Source organism: Canis lupus, chromosome 3 (assembly GCF_048164855.1).
Source record: "Canis lupus baileyi chromosome 3, mCanLup2.hap1, whole genome shotgun sequence".
Taxonomy (NCBI): domain Eukaryota; kingdom Metazoa; phylum Chordata; class Mammalia; order Carnivora; family Canidae; genus Canis; species Canis lupus.
In genome coordinates, this window is record NC_132840.1 from 73,383,153 (window position 1) to 73,402,430 (window position 19,278).

Sequence of the window (19,278 nt, forward strand, 5' to 3'; positions counted from 1 at the left end):
TAAAGATTCCTTTCAAGCCTCACCTCCTCTGTGAAACCCTCCCTGACTTCTCCAAGTGCAATTGGTAGCTAAGCACGGTGTCCATACTCATCATAGCTTCCTACACTGGACCACAATCGTGAGTTCCTGATGACACTGTCCTCATCTTTGTACCCCTGGGCTTGGCATGAGTACCTGGTTCAGAGTAGACACTGATATGGTGGGTAGGTGGCTGGCTGGCTAAATAAATATGCAGAACCCACAGCTGAGGAATCAAAGCTAAGAATCCAAACTGAGGCTGTCTGGGCACCTGGGTGGGCAATCTCAATTTTCAACCTAGGCATCAGGACATCCAATCACAAATTTTTCAGGTCACAAACATTTATTGCCAAAGATCATCGCTGGGGCTGCCGTAGACATGAATGTTGCCCAACCCCACCCCTACCCCCGCCCCCCCAGCCCTGATAACATGCAGCCAGCCCCCTCGGACTCTACCCAGCTTTGCTAACTAACTCCAGCCTGCTCTTCCAGGGTGGTCTAGCCCCCGGGGCAGCTGCCTGCCTGAGCTGGGCTGACCTGCTTGGACCTTGCCCCTGAGAATCATAGCACCATGATGCAGGCCCAAGGAAAGAGAGAGAATGGACGGAGCAAGGAACAGGTGCCCCAGAGGGAAGGCTGGGGAAGGCCCGGGCCTCTAGCTGCATGGACGCCAGGCATGCTGATGGCTTATAGGAACAGGGCAACCCAGATCCTCATCATGGCTGTTCCCAGGGCCTGGGGACAGTGTCAGCTTTCTCTCCATGGCAGTGTTCATGGCAGTTCCAGGTTTCTGAAACAACTGAAACATTGAAAGGTGGAGAGGCTGGAAAGAAACTGCAAGGCCTGGGACAGCGCTGGGTACAAGGTGGGGGTCTGTCCACCTCGACTCTCTCAGGCTCTGAGGCCCACAGAGAAGCAGCAGCCATTTCTTCATGTCCTGGTTGTGGCCTTTGGATGCAGCAACAGTGTGGTTCTCTGTGATGGATCTGCTCGCCAGCCCACATATGGACTCCCTTCCCTGAGTTCCCCAAAGGGGCTCCTTCCTCTGGTCCTCGGACGTCAGGAATATTAGCAGAGCTCTGGAATGTCACAATTCCCATGAGTCCCTTGGAGTTTTGGGGGTGATGGATGCTGGCTCATCAGGCTCCTGGAATTTCTGGAGTATCTTTAAAAATGCATCTACTTCCATTTCTTGAATATAAAAATAAAATAAAAATCTGCTCCAACTGCCTGTGACCAGACAAGAACAGTTGTGAGCCTGGACAGCCACAGTGCAGCCCACCTGTGCACCAGCAGGAGGTCTAAGAAAGGGCAGGAGACTGGTAATGCCAACGGGAGCATCTTCCTGCTAGGGACAGCCCAGGTACTCCAGCACTTGGCTGTCACCTGGGCTGCTGGTGGCTACTCCATCTGGGCTAGTCTCTGAGTCAGGGTCAGAAGAGCAAGAATTCTTGATGGGAACTTCCAGGCCCTTCTCTGGGCCCTGTTTGGGCTTCTCCTCCTTCTATTATGGATGCCCCTGCAGGAACCTCCACAGTGCCCAAACTGTTAACGCCAGGTGCTTTCCAGCCTGGGATTTGGGAAGAACTGACGGCTCTCCTGGTTTCTGAAGACCTTGGGAAAGCAACAAACACATACATGTGTGCATGCATGCACACGAACACACACACGCACACACGTGTGCACATTCACAGAGGCAGCAGATGGTGGAGGTGGGAGTAACAAAGGTGCCTGGTGGCCTCTAGCCCAGATGTCACTGCAGGTGGCCCAGTCACTCCGGTCAGAGTCTTTGCAGCAGCCAGTGCTGTGAGGTGGGACAGGATAGCTGCTTAGGATTTCCGGAAGTGCACCTCCCTCTGAGGAGAGAACAGGGTGAGGCTGGCTCAGGGATACAGGTGTCGAAGGTGGGGGTTCAGGGCCTAAAATTCAGCCCAGCTGTCATGGGCACTGCTCCTCAGAGAGAGGCACCAGGGAGGAGCCATGGAAGCAGAGAGACCCACTAGGTGGATTTCTGGAGCAGCCACCCGAGCTCTCTGCACTGCCCCCCCTCGCTCGGGCAGAGGAGGGAAGGCGAGTGTACGCTCCTGCTTTACAGCTAAGGTGGCAGGTGCAGGGAAGGCAGGACCGCCCTGGGTCAGCAGCAGGGGGGATGATCTGCTGTGAGACTAACTTCCTGCGAGGAGGGAGCCCTCCTACACACGTGCGGGCTCTGATGGGCTGTGTGAGCTCACACGTTGGCCAGCCCTGCGGAGAGGACGGTGCTCCCGGGCCAGCACCCAACCTGGGCCCACCCCTTCCAGCTCCTCAGAGGAAGGAAACGGAGGGAAACACAGGCAGCTGGGGCTGGCCCCACATTTGATTCCTGTCCTGTCCCAATCTTCCTCACCTTCTGAACATCCCCAAATACAAGGGAAGGCCTGGGCCCTCTTCCAGGCACCCCACTTTGGGAGTTCCTGGTCTGCCCCGTGCAGTGCCCCATGCAGGCTCTCACCTCCATCTTGCTGTAAATCCAGGGGAGGACTTCTGTCACTTTGGTGTACACACCGGGCTTGTTTCTCTGGCCACAGCCCGTGCCCCAGCTAGTGACTCCTGCCAGGTACCAGCGGTTGTTCTGCTCGCAGACCAGGGGTCCCCCGCTGTCTCCCTGTGAGGGGAGCACACATCTCAGCAGGGTGGGAGAGGTGGTCCTTGAGCAGGAAGTGGTGGGCACCGGATTCTCACCCGGAACCCACCTCCCCAGCCTTCCCCCACTGCCCCTGGCCCCCCGCCCCCAGGACCTGAGCCCCACCCAGATGCAGCCTCACCTGGCAGGAGTCTCTGCCTCCCCGCAGGTCCCCAGCACACATCATCCTTGGGGTAAGGTAACTGTCATAGACCAAGAAGTCATTGCATTTCTTAAAGTCGATGAGGTTGACCTGCACCTCCCGGAGGAAGGGAGAGGTCTTCTCTTCAGTGAAGTTGAGTTGAGGAAAGAGATGATGGGAAACGAGTGAGACCAGATCTGGACAGCTTCTCAACCTTTTAGTTGCTCTCCAGTGACTCAGACTCACTCCTTCCTGGGAGTGGAGGGTACCAGTCCCGTGGCTGGGCACCCAGAACATATGGGCACTCACAGCCTCGCATCACACACAAGCCCCTACACGTAACACAGACACATACACGTGCAGAGACAAGCTCATGAGCCTATCGCGCTGCCTTCATGTTGCACAGTGCTTTCCTGTATTCCAAGCATCATCAAATACATCATTTCGTTCATATCCAGTAACTATGTGCCCTAAAGAGGTATAATTAATCCATTTACAGTTGGAGAAACTCATGGCCGAAGGAGTGACTTGCCCACAGTTGCACAACTAGTCAGTTATGGAGCTGAGACCAGAACAAGGCTGCTCCCAGGCCAGTCACCACTCCATCTTGTTGAGCAAGGGAAAGGTGGCCCTGACCCCCGCAATTGGTCAAAGGCTGACAATGAGGCCAGCCAGGTACTCTGGAGCCAAGCATAAACAATCCTATAGAACGAACATCAGAAAAGACCACTCTCTAATAGTGATGAAGGAAGGCAGAAGAAGACCGCTTCGTAATCTTGTTTAAGCATAAATGAAAACAGGGTAGGCTACAAACCACAAAAAAGCTAACCGTCCCTTCTCCCGGCCAATACGAGTGGCTACTGCTTCTTCACTGATTATAGTTTCAGATTCGGTTTATTCTTAACTCCTATTCTTAAATCCTAGATGGGATTAGGATGTCGAATCATTGAATTATCCCTGCTTCCTGAAAGCATCCAATCTAGAGAAATGTTCCACTTCTTTGAACCACCCCCCGTCCCCAAACCATCCAGGTCCTATGAGAAGTCCTTTCTAGTACTCTGTTATTAAGATTTCCATGGTTCTCCATGGTATATGGTCCCCTCAGTGCAGTGAGCAATGAACCCAACATGTTCAACTACAGGGGGTCTCCAGGTAGTCTTGGCTGGAGGGCATCGTCATACCAACGGCTTTGACATAGACTCACGTAAATATACAGATTTCTCTCGGGTTAGTTTATAGGCTCTTACTTTGGAGCGCTCTGTGCCAAGCTGTTTAGGGGGGCACAGACACCTGGTGTGGTCTGCATTTAGGGGGACACAGGTACCTGGTATGGTCTGCATGTAGGGGGATATAGAAACTTGGTGTGGTCTGCATTTAGAGGGTCACAGGAACCTAGTGCTGAGGTCTGAATTTAGGGGCCACAGGAACCTGGTGTGATCTGAATTTAGGGGGCCATAGGCACCTCATGTGGTCTGCGTTGATGGAAGGATCTTAGCCAACCAAGTGGTGCCTACATGGTCTGAATACAGAATGCACAGTGTTGTCAATCCTGGAAATACTCTTCCTCTTTTTGTTAAGATACGTGAGTGAAGTGTTGGTATCTTCACCGGGAGGTGGCACCTGAGGGTTCTGGGGAAATAAACGTATAGGTCCCTATGAACAGATCTGTATATAAACACATTTTGTATACACTTAGAGGAGAGCTTTTTTGAACTTCTATAGCTGTATGTAAAAGATTGATTAAGCCTGTGTCAACAGTTGGTATTTTTTTCACTTGTACATTTGGGGCTTTTTCTTTTGATTGACTAAAGCTGCATATGCTAAAAAACAAAAGCAAAAAAGTCTTTTTTTCATTTTCTTTTCACTTTTTAAAAAAATTCAGAGTAATTTCAATTTAATGGGGGTCTTTCTCAACAGAAGTGTCAATCCAGAGCGTAAGAAACAACTGAGGCTCTGTGAGGAAGTGGTATATATGATGCAGATAGCACCAGCCAACAGGTTCTAGATTATTCTAGACTATTCTAGACTTAGTTCTGTCTATCAGAAACTACCAGGGTGACCCTGGGCAAGTGACATAGCCCCAAAGGTCTTCAGTTTCCTCATTTGTAAAATGGGAAGAACGGGTCAAGGGTGGAATTCAGGAAACCAAAAGTTTCTAATAGGTGCTCTGAGATGTGACATAAATTGGTCTGCTGTGTGTAGGGGTGAAGCGAACACACACATCCACACCCAGGCCCATGGAGCTCTCTGCCCAAAACCTCATCTAGATAGGCCCTCCTCTATATACCCCGACACATCACCCGCACACTCTCCATACAGACACATGTGTACACACACAGAGACACAGCCTAGCATCTCCGCCTCTCACCATCGGTCTCCTTGGTCTTGCCAAAACCTGTGATCCAGCAGGTTTCATTGAGATTGAAGGTCTGTCCATGCATAGGGAGGCAGGCAGGGTGGATGTGAGCTGCAATAAGACCTCAAGGCATCAGAGCAGGGACAAGGCTGGAGGTTTCAGCTGGGGTGGTAGTGTGGAAGGACAGGGGTACCAATGTCCGAGGACCCTCCCTCCTTGCCCCCAGTGTGGTTCTGAATCTTCCAGGGCCTCAAACTGACCAGGCAAGAAACTCAGTCACTTTATCTTGACCCTCAGCATTCAAGTTGCTGCTGGAGTCCCTCAAGCATTCTGAACTCAGTGGGGGCCATGTGGGCAGAAGCATATGCCTTGGAAGCTCCCCTATGTCAAGCCAATCCCGATGGTCATAAGAGTCTCCCTTCTAAAGAGTGAGCTTCCTCCATGCCCATCCATCAGAGGAAGGAGCAGCAGCAGGCTAAGTCCCAGGCATTATCACTATGGCATCTCTCAGTCATGTGTCCAGCCTGGTTTGGGGACAGCACCTCCAGGCTGGTAATGGCTTGAGACACTCCCTCCAGGTCAGACAAGCTCTCCAAGTGGGAAGAGCACATCCCTAGAGGCACAGAACCACTGCTCACTTGCTGCATTTAGAAGGTACTATTGTACACCTTGTCACAGCCCCCTCTAGGACTGGGATCTTTAGACAAACTAGGGCACAGACCACCAAACTCCAATTTGCAAGATAAAAATATCACTTGATAGAATGTTTGCAGTGTTCCCAAGTGTTTGTTATGCTCACCGCAGCTTCCTGCACCTAGAATAGTGCCTGACACAAACTACTCAACAAACCTAAGGAAGAAAGGAAGAAGCAACATAGTGGAAGGGAGTGTGGGAGAGGGAATGAACTCTAGATTCTTCTCCTACAAATTGGGCTCAAGTATTGGGGTCTAACATATTTGTCTGCTAGAGAATGAACAAACAAAAAAGAAATAAAGGTATGGCATCAATTATTAGCCAAAAAAATGCAAAACATAATTTCTTAAAATATGCTCATTTTTAAGATGTAGGGTCTTCAAAACATGTGACACAATTATATCCTCCATTCGTTTTTATGGGGAAGTTAAATTCATAGGTGAGTTTTCACAAGTCTTCTCAGATAGTATTGTGACTTGGAAGGGCTCTCCGCCCGCCAGAGGAGTTTAAGAAACTCTGCTCTGATTTCTAAACCAAAATTTAGGGCACGTGGTCTGATCAGAAGACTACGTAAATGTAAGCTGTGATTCTCAGACTGGAGGTGTGCTTCCTACGCAGGAGCCTATCAGAGTCTGGAGAGGGACTGCCATTGTCTGAAAAGCATATGCAACGTTATAATAGCTTTACAAATTACTTAATTTGATCTGGAATTCCAAATTACATTAAGGAGAGTTGGAAGTGATGGGAGATCTGGATGGTTAGTCAAATGGAGTCTGGGTTTGGCAAGGTTGGAAAGGCCTGTTCTGGTCCTGCAGACTGACGGGCCCCTCTTAGGTGAGCAGAGGACCACCCCTCACCTTGTAGTCCCAGGGGCTCCACGGAACAGACTGGGAGGCCCAGCAGAGGAGTGGTTTTGGGGGATGCTGGCCCGCAGGTGGGCGGGGCTCTAGTGCCCTTTCCCCCTCCTTGTCACCCCACTCTGATGACCTAGTGTCTGACTCATAACCGACACCGCCTCTGTAATTAATGTGCCAGGAAAGATCAGCTCACAGGCTCAGAGCACAAGAAAGGCTGGACTAACCAGAGATCCTTCCAAGGCTTCCAGGAAACCTGGTCCACCTTACCTATCATTTTTCAGAGAAACCCCATTTATGCCTCCTGGGCTCCCTCAGCTGTCCCCACCATCGTGTCATTGGTCTCTACTGTGTGTGTGTGTTACCCATTTTGTTCTCTTTGCCATTGCAAGTGCACAGTGCGCTGCATAGAAGCAGACACACAGTAAGTATCTGATGAGGACACACAGGAGTGAGTGAATTAATGGATGAAACCTTCTTTAATCTCCTCCTGACAACTCCTCTAGCATCTCTATCCTGTGGCCAACCTCATGCCAATTCACTGTCTATACCTGTGCTCGTTTTGTGTGCCCAACTGCAGTGATAGCAATTTGCCAGCAGAGAGCCCGGTGTGAAGAGCATTGCTCGGGAAGCAGACAGACCAGGATCCCGTCCTGGAGCTGCCACTTATTACTTCATGGCCTTGGGAAATTTTCTCTCCCTAAAGCTCCATCTCCTCAAAAATAAAACGAAGCTAATAATAGTACCTGCTCCACAGGATTGCCTGTGAAGAGTAAGTGATACCGCAGATGTAAAATGCCTACCGCAGTGCCCAGCCCCTGTTAAGTGCTCAATAAATGAGTGAAACAATTCAGTGTATTTATATTGGTGAAGACCGGTATCCAAGACTTATCTCTGTCACCAACTTGCAATGTAAGATGTGTCATTTGGGACAACCTTATTTCCAGCCTCTGGGCCCCAGTGTTTCCCATGGTAAAGTAGAGATGTTCCATTAAATGATCCCCAAGAGCCTCTCACTTCCACCATGCTGAGGCTCTGGGACCCCTGGATGCTGCAAGGCTGGGCCCCAGGGGCTGCCTGGAGGAGCTGGGGCGGCTGTGACTCACCAGATAGGGTCAGGGGCTTGGAGAGCCGCATGAGGGCGATGTCATAGTCGTCCTCCTCATCCGTGTAGTTCCCGTTGATGATGATCTGGGAGATGGAGGCTGCCTCAGGCAGCTGGAGGAGGTTGCTGGTGCCCGCGTAGACCTTCCAGCCCTCCAGGATCTTCTCCCGGGTCCTGCAAGAGCCACAAGGGAGCATGGTCTGGCTTCTTGGAGGCCCCCTGGCAGCATCTGCCACGTAAGAGAAGCTGCAGCTGCAACACCAGCTCACAGGCAGGGGGATGGATGAAATGACCTCTGAAGGGAGCCTTCCATCTTAGCCCAGGGCTCCAGAACAATCCCCTGTCTCCAAAATCCTGTCTGGAATTGGCCACCCAGCAGCTCACAAAAATAAAGAGGAGGGATGGGCGCGATCTCTAAGCATCGACCCCATTGTCTCCTCTGCACGCCACCAACCTTCCTGTGAGGTGGACAGGACACTTCTCAGCAGTATTATCCTCAGTAGAAATGGAGCTTTAGACAGAACAAAAGGGACCTGCCGAAGACTCACTCACTGCTGGGGAAGCCAATGCCCCTGAGGCCTTGTCCTTAGAGCCCTTTCCTGCCCACCAGCCCAAAGGGACAAGCCTGGCTGGTGACAGTTAGAAGCTGGCTGCGCCACGCTGCCTGCGAACCCCATCCCTCCATTCCCGGGACAGCATTCCTGAGTCCTCGGGCTCCTCTCCTGGAAGCTCCGGTTGGAGGAAGTGGCAACAAACCCAAAGCCTCTTTATTTCACCCCGTTCTTCAGGGATAGGCTCGTGAGCCTGTCTCACCCTCCTCCAGGCCATCAAGGTTAATTTTCTCATTCTGGGCCTCACTGAGAGCGAGTAACCCCAATGCATGGTCCCAGGACCAAATGGCAACTGCAGATCATGGCCCGGCCACACGAGCACTGCCTGGCCCTGGGGGCCCCGGCTCCCGACCCAAGCCCTCCTCCGCAGAGAGACAACGCAGTCTTCCAGGAGCCCTGCCCGGTGCTCCAGATGCTGGGGGCACAGAGGCACCCACCCCTCGGGCACTTACACAAAGAAGCAGTGGGCAGCGGTGAGCACCCACTGGGCGTCGATCAGCGTGCCCCCGCAAATGTGCGTGGTGCCATAGTGCAGACTGACTTGCCAAGGCCACTTGCTCTCTGGGGCCAGCGCCCCTCCCACGATCCGCCCGGTCAGGGCCCTCAGCCCACAGTCTGGGGGAGAAGCAGAAGAGATGAACCGTGACCTCTGCTGCTCTCAGAGCCCCCCCCCCCCCCCGTGCTCCCTGGGCCCCAGGCCAGGCTTAGGCAGCCCCTTGCTGAGGACACAGCTTTGCTCACTGAATCTGATGTGGCCTGGCTGTTTCCTGCCAGAACAGAGCTCCCACCGGGTGGGTCAGATTTCTGGGATCGCCTGCTGGGAAGTTGCATCCTAGGCAGCTTCCTCGTACCCCCCTACTCAGTCATTCTTTCCTTAACTTGACCAGCGCTCTCTCAGTGCCTGAAGCTTGGGGCACTGTGCCAAGCACCAAGGTCATGATGGTGAATCCCAGGGTTGCCATCGGGAGCTTGGGGAAGCAGACCAAGTCTGACGTGACCCTGAATTTATGAGCCCTGTCGCAGCATTTCAGAACAAAGGAGAAATGAACTTCCATGATGTACAGGTGGGTCTATGCCTATATGGATCCCCAGAGGGTCATTTAGTGCTACTGGGGACCCTGCACGTACCCCCAAGGAAACACTTCCAAGCATGTTCTGGAGTCATCCCCCCCAAATTGTGGACAAGGCAGTCCTTGGAGTTTGTTCAGACATGTGCCCTTTTCTCTTCGAAGGGGGAGAATGGTCTGAGGGGTGGACACTCTGTCCACAGCAACCCTGTCCATAGCCCTGTGTGGACACCTGCTCCAGGGAGCACCCCCCGCCCTTCATCACTGAGAACACAGCACTTGTAGGCTGGTTAACAGCTTGGACTCTGGGGTCAGGCCCGAGGTCAGATACCAGCTCCTCACCTACCAGCAGTCTGACCGTAGGCAAGACAAACATTTTGGTCTCTTATCAGTAAGTGGGCAGTGATGGCACCTGCCTCACGAGAACCAGAAGCAATTGTTTATCAAGAGTCAGTAAGAGTAGAATATACTCAGTAAATGTTGGCCCTAGATCCAGTTCCACATCTATTGATCTGAGAGCTTTCCACTGATCCAGACTAGCTCCCCCAGTCCTCCCCACCACCCAGCATCCAAGAGATTTGAATGGCTGCCCCCCTATGAACAAGGTTGCTGGGCTGAGCAGAGTCAGGAGAAGAGGAAGTGCTACCCTGACACTGTCCTAGTGCCTTACAGGGAACCCAGCCCCTAAGCAGGCCTGCTGGTTAAGACCATCTTCCTGGCTGGGACGCCCACGGCTGGCCATCTCCCCCACAGAGGCCCCACCCCTCTGCTCCCTGACTCCCACCCCACACAGGCCACAGTCCAGGAGGAAGAGCATCTTCTTACGGGAACACTGGAGAGAGACATACCGCTGGGAAGGGCATTCAGACCTGCACGAAGGGACACGGAAGATGGGGAAAGGGCACATTAGATATCTCCTCCAGGAAGCCTTCCCTGATTGACTCCTTCTAAGTTCCTATCCCATTTCCTTCACTTGAGATTAAAGATTCTGATTTCCCTCCAAGAGAGACAGACCCTTCTGGTGCTTTCTTCAGGAATGGGGATGGCTCAGTGCAAACCATCCCCACTCTTGTCCCCACCTCCACCCCCACTTTTCTTATGGTAGATTGCACACATTGGGTAGATAGATCCACGTCCTCTATACCCATGACTTCATTGTCCCAGCACCTTTCCACAGCTGAGCAGGTAGCCTGACCCTCCTCTGCCAGTTCCTCAGTGCTCCACCGGCAATGCAGCATGCAAAAGAGCTAGCATGAAGCAAGCAGCTGGGCTGCAGCTAATTCCCTTCTCCTCCCTCCCCTCTCCATCCCTTTTTCTCTGGGAGCCTGGCTCGGTCTTTCCCTCCCCAAGGTAAACACTGCTAGCTGGTGGAGCCCCCCCTCCACCCTCCCCTCAGTGGGCTGGGGACAAGGGCAGGGCCATAGTGCACAGATGACAGATGGCAAGGCCCAGGAGGGGGCCGGTGCCTCTCAGCCACGCCTCCCTGTCCCTGACCACATGCACCTGGCCCTCCTCCAGTGGCTGCTCCCCCTCCCACTAACCCTAATGATGTTTTCCCTCCTCGCTCCAAGCCCACTCCCTACAGTAGCTTCCAATCTAAACACCTGGCGGGCTGGCAGCCCCAAGGTTTATTCATTCTCTCTGGCATCCAGATAAATGCTTGGGCCACCCTGGACCTTGAGGCTGTCTCTGCTCCAAGCTTCGGTAAGAACTTTCAAGTCAGGAGACAGATGGCAAATGAAGACTGTTTTTGGAATGCTCAGGACACGCACAATGGACTCCAGGAGGCTGGGTCCCCAAAAAGACAAAGGGGCAAGACTCCCTGACTCAAAGCCCTCCTCCATTTCCCTGCCCACAGGCCCACAGGCCCACAGCCTGGCCCATACCGCCACACCTGTAGAGGCTTTCCTGGAGGGTAGAGTTGTATTTGGAGATGGAGAAGCTGTGGGCAAGATCCCTATGGGCCACCTCGGTTGTCCGGTAAGCACTGTAAGAGAGGGGAGCGAAAGAAGAATGAGCCCCCTTGAGACAAACTGCCCTCCTTCCCCGTGCCCCAGAGGCATCATAGTCCTGCTGGCAGCGACCAGAGGTGGTTAAGGCCCAATACACTCGGTCCCCACCCACATCCCCACGAGCCCTGTGCACTCGCCTGATAGCGGAATTAGCACCCCCTGGGAACTTGTTAGAAATGCAAATTCTTGGGTCCTAGTAACCCTAGACCCACTGAATCAGAAACTCTGGTTCTATATTTTAGCTGGTTCTCCTCAGGGTAATTCTGATACATATGCAAGTTCGAGAAACACTAACCTGGCCCTTTTCTAGCCAAACTGTGATCCACGGGCCAGCAGCAGCAGGACCCCAAACCTGCTGAGCCAGACCCTGCATTTTAAAGATCCCCAAGTTATGGCTTTGCACGTTAAAGTCTGAGCACCTTGCACTTGCCTCCTGGATCTCAGACCACAGTGCACATAAGAATCGCCTTGGGGCATTTGTTAAGCAGGTTTTAAATCCTAATCCAGAGATTCTGATTTTGGGGGTGCATTTTAACAATTCTGATGGGGGTGATCCATGGACCACTATCAGTGTGGCACTTCTGTGCATTTCTAGAACACGGTGTGCCCTTGCATGAGAGTGTGCCTTTTGCGTGGGCTGTTCCTCTCCCTAGGGGCTCCTCCGTTCCCTGCCCTCCGCCAGGTGCAGTCAGGTGCCCTCTCCGTTGCGTGCCTACAGCGCTTCTCGCAGATCCTTATCCTCACACATAGCACCGTGCTGTGGTTATCGGGTTAAGCCTCTCCCCTGCAACACCTTGTTGGAGGTTCTCCAGGGGAAGGGATCTTGTCAGGGTGCCACATGGTCTCTGGCCCATATCAAATCTCAATTTGTTCTTTGAACAAATGACACTATCTACTGAAGCCCAAGGGAGGCTCCGATTTGCATAAGGTCGCACGACTCAGTGATAAAAGATATTCTGACTTCTTCCAGCCAAATCCCCCAGATTCCCCTCTCCCAGGTCGGAACTCTGCAGCAGAGGTGAGAGCGGAGGGCAGTGTCTAAGTCCTAGCCTCTGAACCCTGGTCTTCAGGTGCTTCTTCCACAAAGAGTCCTCACTGACAGCCTAAACCCTCCTCGCCACAACCTCACACACATTGGTGAACCCCAAAACTCAGACCAAGAGGAAAGATGGACTTGGCAATGTGGCCTGGAAACAAGGGGAGCATGGGGGACTGTTTCAAAGGGGAAGACTGTCATAACCCTGCTCCCTGCTCCTCCCACCAGCATCTGCTTTGGTGTAAAATCTTTAGAGCCAAAGATTTTAAGACTTTAGCTGGCCTCACCTGCCCTTCTCCTTCCCCCTTTGATGAGGTCCAGCTCAAGCCACAGCTGCTATAGCTCAGAGCCTGAGCCTCTAGTTCCCAGCTGTGAGGACAAGACAAGGCCTGCCCGAAGCCCTACCTGCCCCCCAACAGGGCCACCATGATCATTAAATGTGATCACGGACACAAGGCCACTTTGATACAGAGATCATGCAGGACTGTGCTCCTACTGCATGTCTACAAATCATGACTTTGGCCTCATGAGGAACACTTGCTCCCAGACTTTGGCTCCTAGGGCCACTGTCCCTTTGAATAACTCAAGAGTGTCCTGAGCTAGGGCCCTCCACCCTGGTCCTCAAGAGTCCTTTTAACAGGAGTTTCCCATGATGAGCCTGAGACGCCCTTGCAAAGAGCACAAGACATCCCTGAAGCTGGGACCCCCAGCGCGGGGAGGGGAGGAGGTTTACCTCACGAAACCCAGCTGCTGGCAGGTCTTCTCCGAGTAGGAATCATTCCAGCTCTCACTGCAAATGGGAAGCCACTGGTGGGAGGACCCAGAGTAGACTTGAAGCAGAGACTTGTCCCAGTCAAACCTCACTGCCGGACAACAGAAGGGCAGAGCAGGTGCTTAGTACCCGGTTCTTGAGCAATGTACCGAGTAAGGCTCTGAGATGCTCCTGTCCTGAGTCTCAATGCAGGTCTTTGGAGTAAAATCGCTGACATCCCTGGGGAATGTCAGGGAGCCAGACCCAGGAGGTAATGATCACCAGCCAGGGCTCAGAAGCCCCGGATGCTAAGGAAAGGCAGAGCCAAGGCACGGGCGGGGGGCCAGGCAGAGAGCTCTTTATGCAACAGACCCCAAGGGACTGTTGCTGGGAAAAGGGGTGAGCACTGCCAGGAGCCATCACCCCAAGGGGGTAGTGACATGCCCGAACAAGAGAGTGAGGAGGGGAATACAGGCTATGATCGGACCACGTGTTCAGTCACAGAGAGATGTGGTCATGGGCAATGACACACAGGTGAAAGGCCCCCAAAGGCACAGACATGATGCTGGACACAGACAAGGCACCAAAAAACCACTGAAGATCAGAGCTCAAAGAGATCTTTGGGCTCACCTAGGCCAGCCCTTGACAAACTGACCTTTATGAAACCATAGGGGTGCCAGGTCAGAGGTCACCTGCTGGGCAAAGACGAGGGACATGTGGACCGGGCCCTGGACCCCACGCCTGCCTCCAGCCAGAGTAGCTGTATTTTATCTGATACTCAGGAGCGGTCAGATTCTGAGAACCCACTAATCTTGTTCAGTTCACTCGTTTCACAAATTTGGAAAATGAAGCCCAGAGAAGGTAAGTGACTTTCCCGAGTCACACAGCACTCAAAGCCAGTTTCAGACCCAAGTCTACTATGACTAGAACCCGGGTCCTCCGACTCTCTGTCCATTGGCTCCCATGTGAGCTGATACACATTTTGCAGTCACCAGAGTACACACACACACACAGACACACACCCTCAAGCACACATGCACCCATGCCCCGCGTCCTTACCACAGCCCAGCTCATCACTCCTCAGCTTACAGTCCACGACCCCATCACAGCGCACAGCATGGGTGGGGCAGCTCTCCACCGGCTCCTTGTACTTGATCCCCGTGTGGCCTCGCCAGAAGTAGACTGGAAAACAGTGAAGCAGACAGCTGGGTCACTGCCAGCCCCGGGAGACAAGACACTAAGCAGCCCGAGGCCCTGGGGGTTCGGAGACACCGACCTGCAATCCCTCTTGGACTCTGGGGCTCTCTTCCCCCATCTGTATGGAGAGAAAGGCTGCTCAGGAATGCTCCAGAACGCTCTGGAAAGCTCCTGCAAGCAGGGCAGCACCAGGCAGACTCGAGCAGCCCCCCAGAGAGAGAGAGGTGGGGAGAGAGGGAGGGAGGTGCAGAGGTGGGCACTGGAAGCTCCAGTGCCCTACATTGGCCAGAGTGGCAACCAGAGAAAGCCCTCCTCCAGAATCCCAGAGCCGGCCTCTCAGAGCCCCCCTGGCATCCCGTCATCCCTGTGCTCTGTGAGTCACAGCAGAGAAAATTCTGTCTCCACAGTCCATACACACAAGCACTACCCATGCTGTCTTCTCAAAGGCTGGTCTTTCGGTCCCAGAAGCTCCTGGATCTTCATCCTCCCTCTCCCCTAAACAAGCAATGTCCTCTTTGCTCAGCTCTCGCCCCATTGTTTGTCTTTATGCCTTAAAATGTCTGTCCTTTCAAAGAGCAAATTGAGGTGGCTGATTCCCAAGCCCCCAGGCTTTACAAACTATGCGTGAAAGTCAGCCTCGTGACCCCCTCTGTCTGGAACAGTAACCTCTTCTCAAGCTAGGATCCCTTCCCTCCTGCCTGGAGACACCTTGCCTTGGGTGCCCAAGAAACCTGAGTTCTAACTCCTTGCACTGCCCCTCATCCTCAGCCTGATCCCCACTGGCCCTACCATGCGCTCGGGCACCCATGGTGAAGGTCACCCTGTGTGTCTGCCCCTTGCAGACCCGGACACCAATGCCACCTAATGTTTTGCACTTGTCCCTCCTGGAATACCCGCAGAGCCACCATGCAAGGGTCACCTTGACAGTCAGTGGATGCCAGGATGCGTTGTGAAACCACACTGTGATTATAACTATATCCGGGGGGCCACCCTTGGATGCCATCTCATCCCTCCATGGGTTGGTCATTCCTACTGCTCTGAGGACTGCCAGGGGTGGGAGGGGCAGGAAAAGAAGAGCAGCGCATCCTGGCTGGAGGTTCACATGGACACCATGTGGCAGGCACTGTGCTGAGGCCTTTATGTGCATTGTGACAATGATGCTAGCACCTTGTCAGGCAGGTGGTGGGACCCTGAGGCTTGGAAAGTTAATTAATTTGCTGCAGTCACACAGCTGGCAAGTGGCAGAGCCAGGATGCTATGGGGGAGCCGTGCCGTGCCCTTAACCAGCTCGCTATCTCCTCCCGCGTCATGCTCGTCCTGGAGCAGCCTTGCCAGTCCTGGTTTCCGTACACTCACGCACCTGGCTCCTCCCCACACTGTGCTGCCTCTTGAACAGAAGCCTTCCCCGCTAGCCTGGCCTTTGAAGCTCTCTACCTTGCAGCTCAGCCTTACCCAACCAGGCAGACAGACCCCAGGTCCCCAAATACTCTTTTCCTCTATGGCTAAGCAGGTCCCTTTCTCCTCCCCGTGCTGACCTTGCCATGGCCCCCTTCATTTCCCGCAGCTGCGTATCCCACTCAGATGCTCTCCCATCTTCCGGGCCATCACCTGACCCTTCACGAGCTGGTCTCTGCCACTCCGGCCCACATAGCTGTCACCTCTTCCCGACAGTCACATTTGGCCTCCCCTCTGCAGAGAGCCCTGGGCCATGTCCTATCTTTTCCAAAGTGTGTGTGTGTTTGGGTGGAGGGTGGGGAGGGGGGTGAGGAAGCCTAAACCCTGGAACCCTTTATCCCATTGTCTGGAAATACCCCAGAGACTTTCTATAATCAGTGCTCATATTTTTTTTTTAATAATTAGCATTTATAGATTTTGTGCCAGGCACTGTGCCATTATGTCATTTACGGCTCGTAACCCAGTGAAGTCTTTATGAGAGCTGACTGGGCATGTGCATAGTAAGTCGAATGCATTGAATGAAAGAAATCCCACTTGAGGATGCAGAAACTGAGCCCAGAGTGTCTAACTCTCCCAAGCAAGATGGGCAGGAAGTAGCACCAGTGCAACCTGAGCCCGGTTCCCCCAACCTAGCTGCTCAAAGGGCCTGGAGACACTGTGGTCCACGGCCTTTCGCAGGAGTGTCTGTGGGGCACAGTAGCCAGGCGAGTGTGTGTTCCCCACCCCTGGCTCCCTGCTGCATGCCCCCATCCGGGGACCCCAACCCACCCCACCATGACCAGAACCTTTCCCCGGTCCCTCCCTTGAACTCACGGAGAATGATGAGTGACACCACGAGGGCGATGAGGAGGAGGACACATCCGATGAGCGGCAGCCGCTTCTGGCCCTCCTGCCAGGTGAACTTGGGCAAGCCGATACCTAGGAGCGGGCCGCAGCAGGGGGTGGTAAGGCCGTGGGAGAGGGGTCCGGCCGCAGAGGAGGAGGGGGAGGGAGGCAGGCTGGCCCGGGAGGGCCCGTTAGGACCGCTCCACTCCAGGATGTGGCACCACCCCGCCCCCGACAGCTCCCTTAGCTGAGCATCTCCAACGGGCCAGCCGGGCACTTGCGAGTGTCCTCCCGTGGAATTCTCACAGCAACCATGCGAGCTGGGCGCTGTCGCACTCATTTTATAGGTGGGGAGACTGAGGTTCACGAAAGTTAAAGAACTTGCTCGAGGGTGCTGGACTAGTGAACGGCAGGGCAGGATGTCCCATGAAGTGTGCCTCATGCCAGAGGCCACCACACCAGAGTGCCTCACCAGCCCTTGCTAGGGCAGGACAGTGAGAGGGGCCCCAAATACGGGATCCTCGGCCCGGCCAGTTTGTATGGTGATGGTGGGGACAGTCTGAAGTCTATGACAGGCAGAGGGCAGCGCTGAGATGGGCAGAAACCCTGTTTCGTGAGGGGCAGAGCCAGCCCCAAGGCCCATCCGGCAGCTCTGGCTTCCAGCAGCTGACCCAGGTAGGCCAGGTTGGAAAGACGGAGGTGGAGAGTGCCTGCCTAGTCAGAATTTCCTCCTTCCCTCCTCTCCCCACAGATGGGCCCAGGATCAGGACCCTGCTCCAGGGCAGACCCCTGCCTCCCAGCACATCCACGGGGCAGCCTAAGGGAAGGACTCCAGTCTCCCGCCAGAGTCCTTGCTCTTGAAATCCACGCTCTGACTCACACAGCGCAGCCTCCAAAGTCACAGCTGCTTTGTTGGTCCTGGTTTCTTCTCCCCTACCCCATTGGCCCCAATTTTCCACTGTGTTGGGCCTTCATGTAATGGCTCCTTTCTGCCCCCCACCTCCCCAGGCCCCCCACTGCCCACCCCTGACTACTCCCCCTGCTTCCCACACATCACTAGCCAAGGGGTAGAGGAAGAGCAGGGAGTGCCAACTCTGAGATTTCCTCCCCACCCGTCACCTGCTTCCCCATTCCTCCCGCCTCCCCTGCAGTGTCCCCCCTTACCTGTGCTCTCCTCGGTGGCTCTGGTGGCTGGCGCTGACCTGGCAGGAGATGCCCGGATGGGCACGGCCCCCACTGGTGTTGCTCTAACAAGGTACACTCTCGTTGGAGAGGATGTCGTGGAGGCTGACCTGGCAGACGATGACCTAGAAGGGGAGGCCCGGGCTGGAGATGCCCGGGCTGGCGACGCCCCGGCTGGAGACGTCCTTGCTGGAGATGTCCTGGCCGGGGAAGCATTCTGAAAGCAGAGTGAAGTGTATCTCTCAGGCTGCTCCCCTGAGGACCCACCCAGCTATCAGCCCAGCTGAGCCAGGAGATACATGCTCTGGGGCAAGCAGCTAGGTGGGGAGCAAACCCCCTCCCCCATCACCACTGCCATCACCTCCTCACCCTGGCAGGGAAGCAGTTGAGAAGAGAGTGTCCCGGGATGGAGTGCAAGTTCAAAGAGCCTGCACTTGCCAGCTCTCTACAGTCTCCCTGCATCACAGGGACCTGCAGAGGTGGGCAGAGAGCAGTGGGCCATCTGCCTGGGGCTTGGGGACCCTTGCTTTGGCTACATGTGTCTAGGGACCCTCCTTCTGAGGGTTGCTCAAGATGTAAAAGCTGGTGTGGCGGTGTGGCAGGACCAAGGTCTCCCTCTGATCAGCCACTGGACCCCTCCTCATCTCAAGAAGAAGGAAGGTGAAAACAGGCTCTCCTTGGAAACCCGGAGGGACCAGTCCTAGTCCCAGTCCCAGCTCTCCCTAGACATACAACTTTGAGGAAGCCACATAAAGAACAAAGGTCATTTCAGAGAAAACACTTTAACACTACTGCCCAGGTGTGTAAGGATTTTTAGTGAGAAAGCTCATGGAACTTAGATCTCCATTGGGCCATTGGGACTTGGCTTCCAGGTCCCAGACAAAGAACTCTTTTTCTAGAATCTGTTTGGAAAATAAAAAATTGCTCAAGGAGGTGGGGAGAGTCATCACCCTTCCCGCCCTCTCCACTTCCACACCCCCCACACCCCTGCCCTTTCCTCGTGTGTGCGCCAGATTTATAAAACCCCATTCTTACTATGAGCTGTCATCAAAAAGCGTGAAAGCATTGCTTAAGAAAAGCCCTGGCCTGCCTTGTACCCCACCATTCTCAGCAATTCCAGACTTGTCTTGCTCACTCGGACACCTGTATGCACACCACACACACTCACACACACATGTGCTCACTCACCAATGCATCAGGGAGAGCGGAGAGGCAAAATCGGAAGAAGGTATAGGCTGGGGTAGCAGTCCACACTACTCTTCGACAAGATCCTTAGCCCGACTCAGCTCCAGGGGGAGTGGTTTGTTCATTC

General features: G+C 53.9%; 1 protein-coding gene across 4 annotated transcripts in view; it reads right to left on the reverse strand.

The window, feature by feature from the left end:
- Positions 1-429: 429 nt before the first annotated feature.
- The window catches only part of TMPRSS13 (transmembrane serine protease 13), a 28,460-nt gene continuing 9,611 nt past the window's right edge, over positions 430-19,278 (reverse strand). Inside the window, exons 2-14 of one of the 4 annotated variants that reach the window (XM_072822206.1) lie at positions 17,949-18,183; positions 16,773-16,877; positions 14,584-14,622; positions 14,367-14,489; positions 13,290-13,419; positions 11,403-11,495; positions 10,334-10,377; positions 8,894-9,056; positions 7,832-8,004; positions 5,191-5,289; positions 2,823-2,965; positions 2,510-2,662; positions 430-1,822 (exon numbers count right to left, since the gene is read on the reverse strand). In XM_072822206.1, coding sequence (XP_072678307.1) covers positions 1,799-1,822; positions 2,510-2,662; positions 2,823-2,965; positions 5,191-5,289; positions 7,832-8,004; positions 8,894-9,056; positions 10,334-10,377; positions 11,403-11,495; positions 13,290-13,419; positions 14,367-14,489; positions 14,584-14,622; positions 16,773-16,877; positions 17,949-18,183 — 1,524 coding nt within the window. In that variant the 3' untranslated portion in view covers positions 430-1,798. Of the gene's footprint in view, positions 1,875-2,509; positions 2,663-2,822; positions 2,966-5,190; positions 5,290-7,831; positions 8,005-8,893; positions 9,057-10,333; positions 10,378-11,402; positions 11,496-13,289; positions 13,420-14,366; positions 14,490-14,583; positions 14,623-16,772; positions 16,878-17,948; positions 18,184-19,278 lie in introns of all 4 variants that reach the window. The other 3 variants (XM_072822204.1, XM_072822203.1, XM_072822205.1) reach the window with 3 other exon arrangements.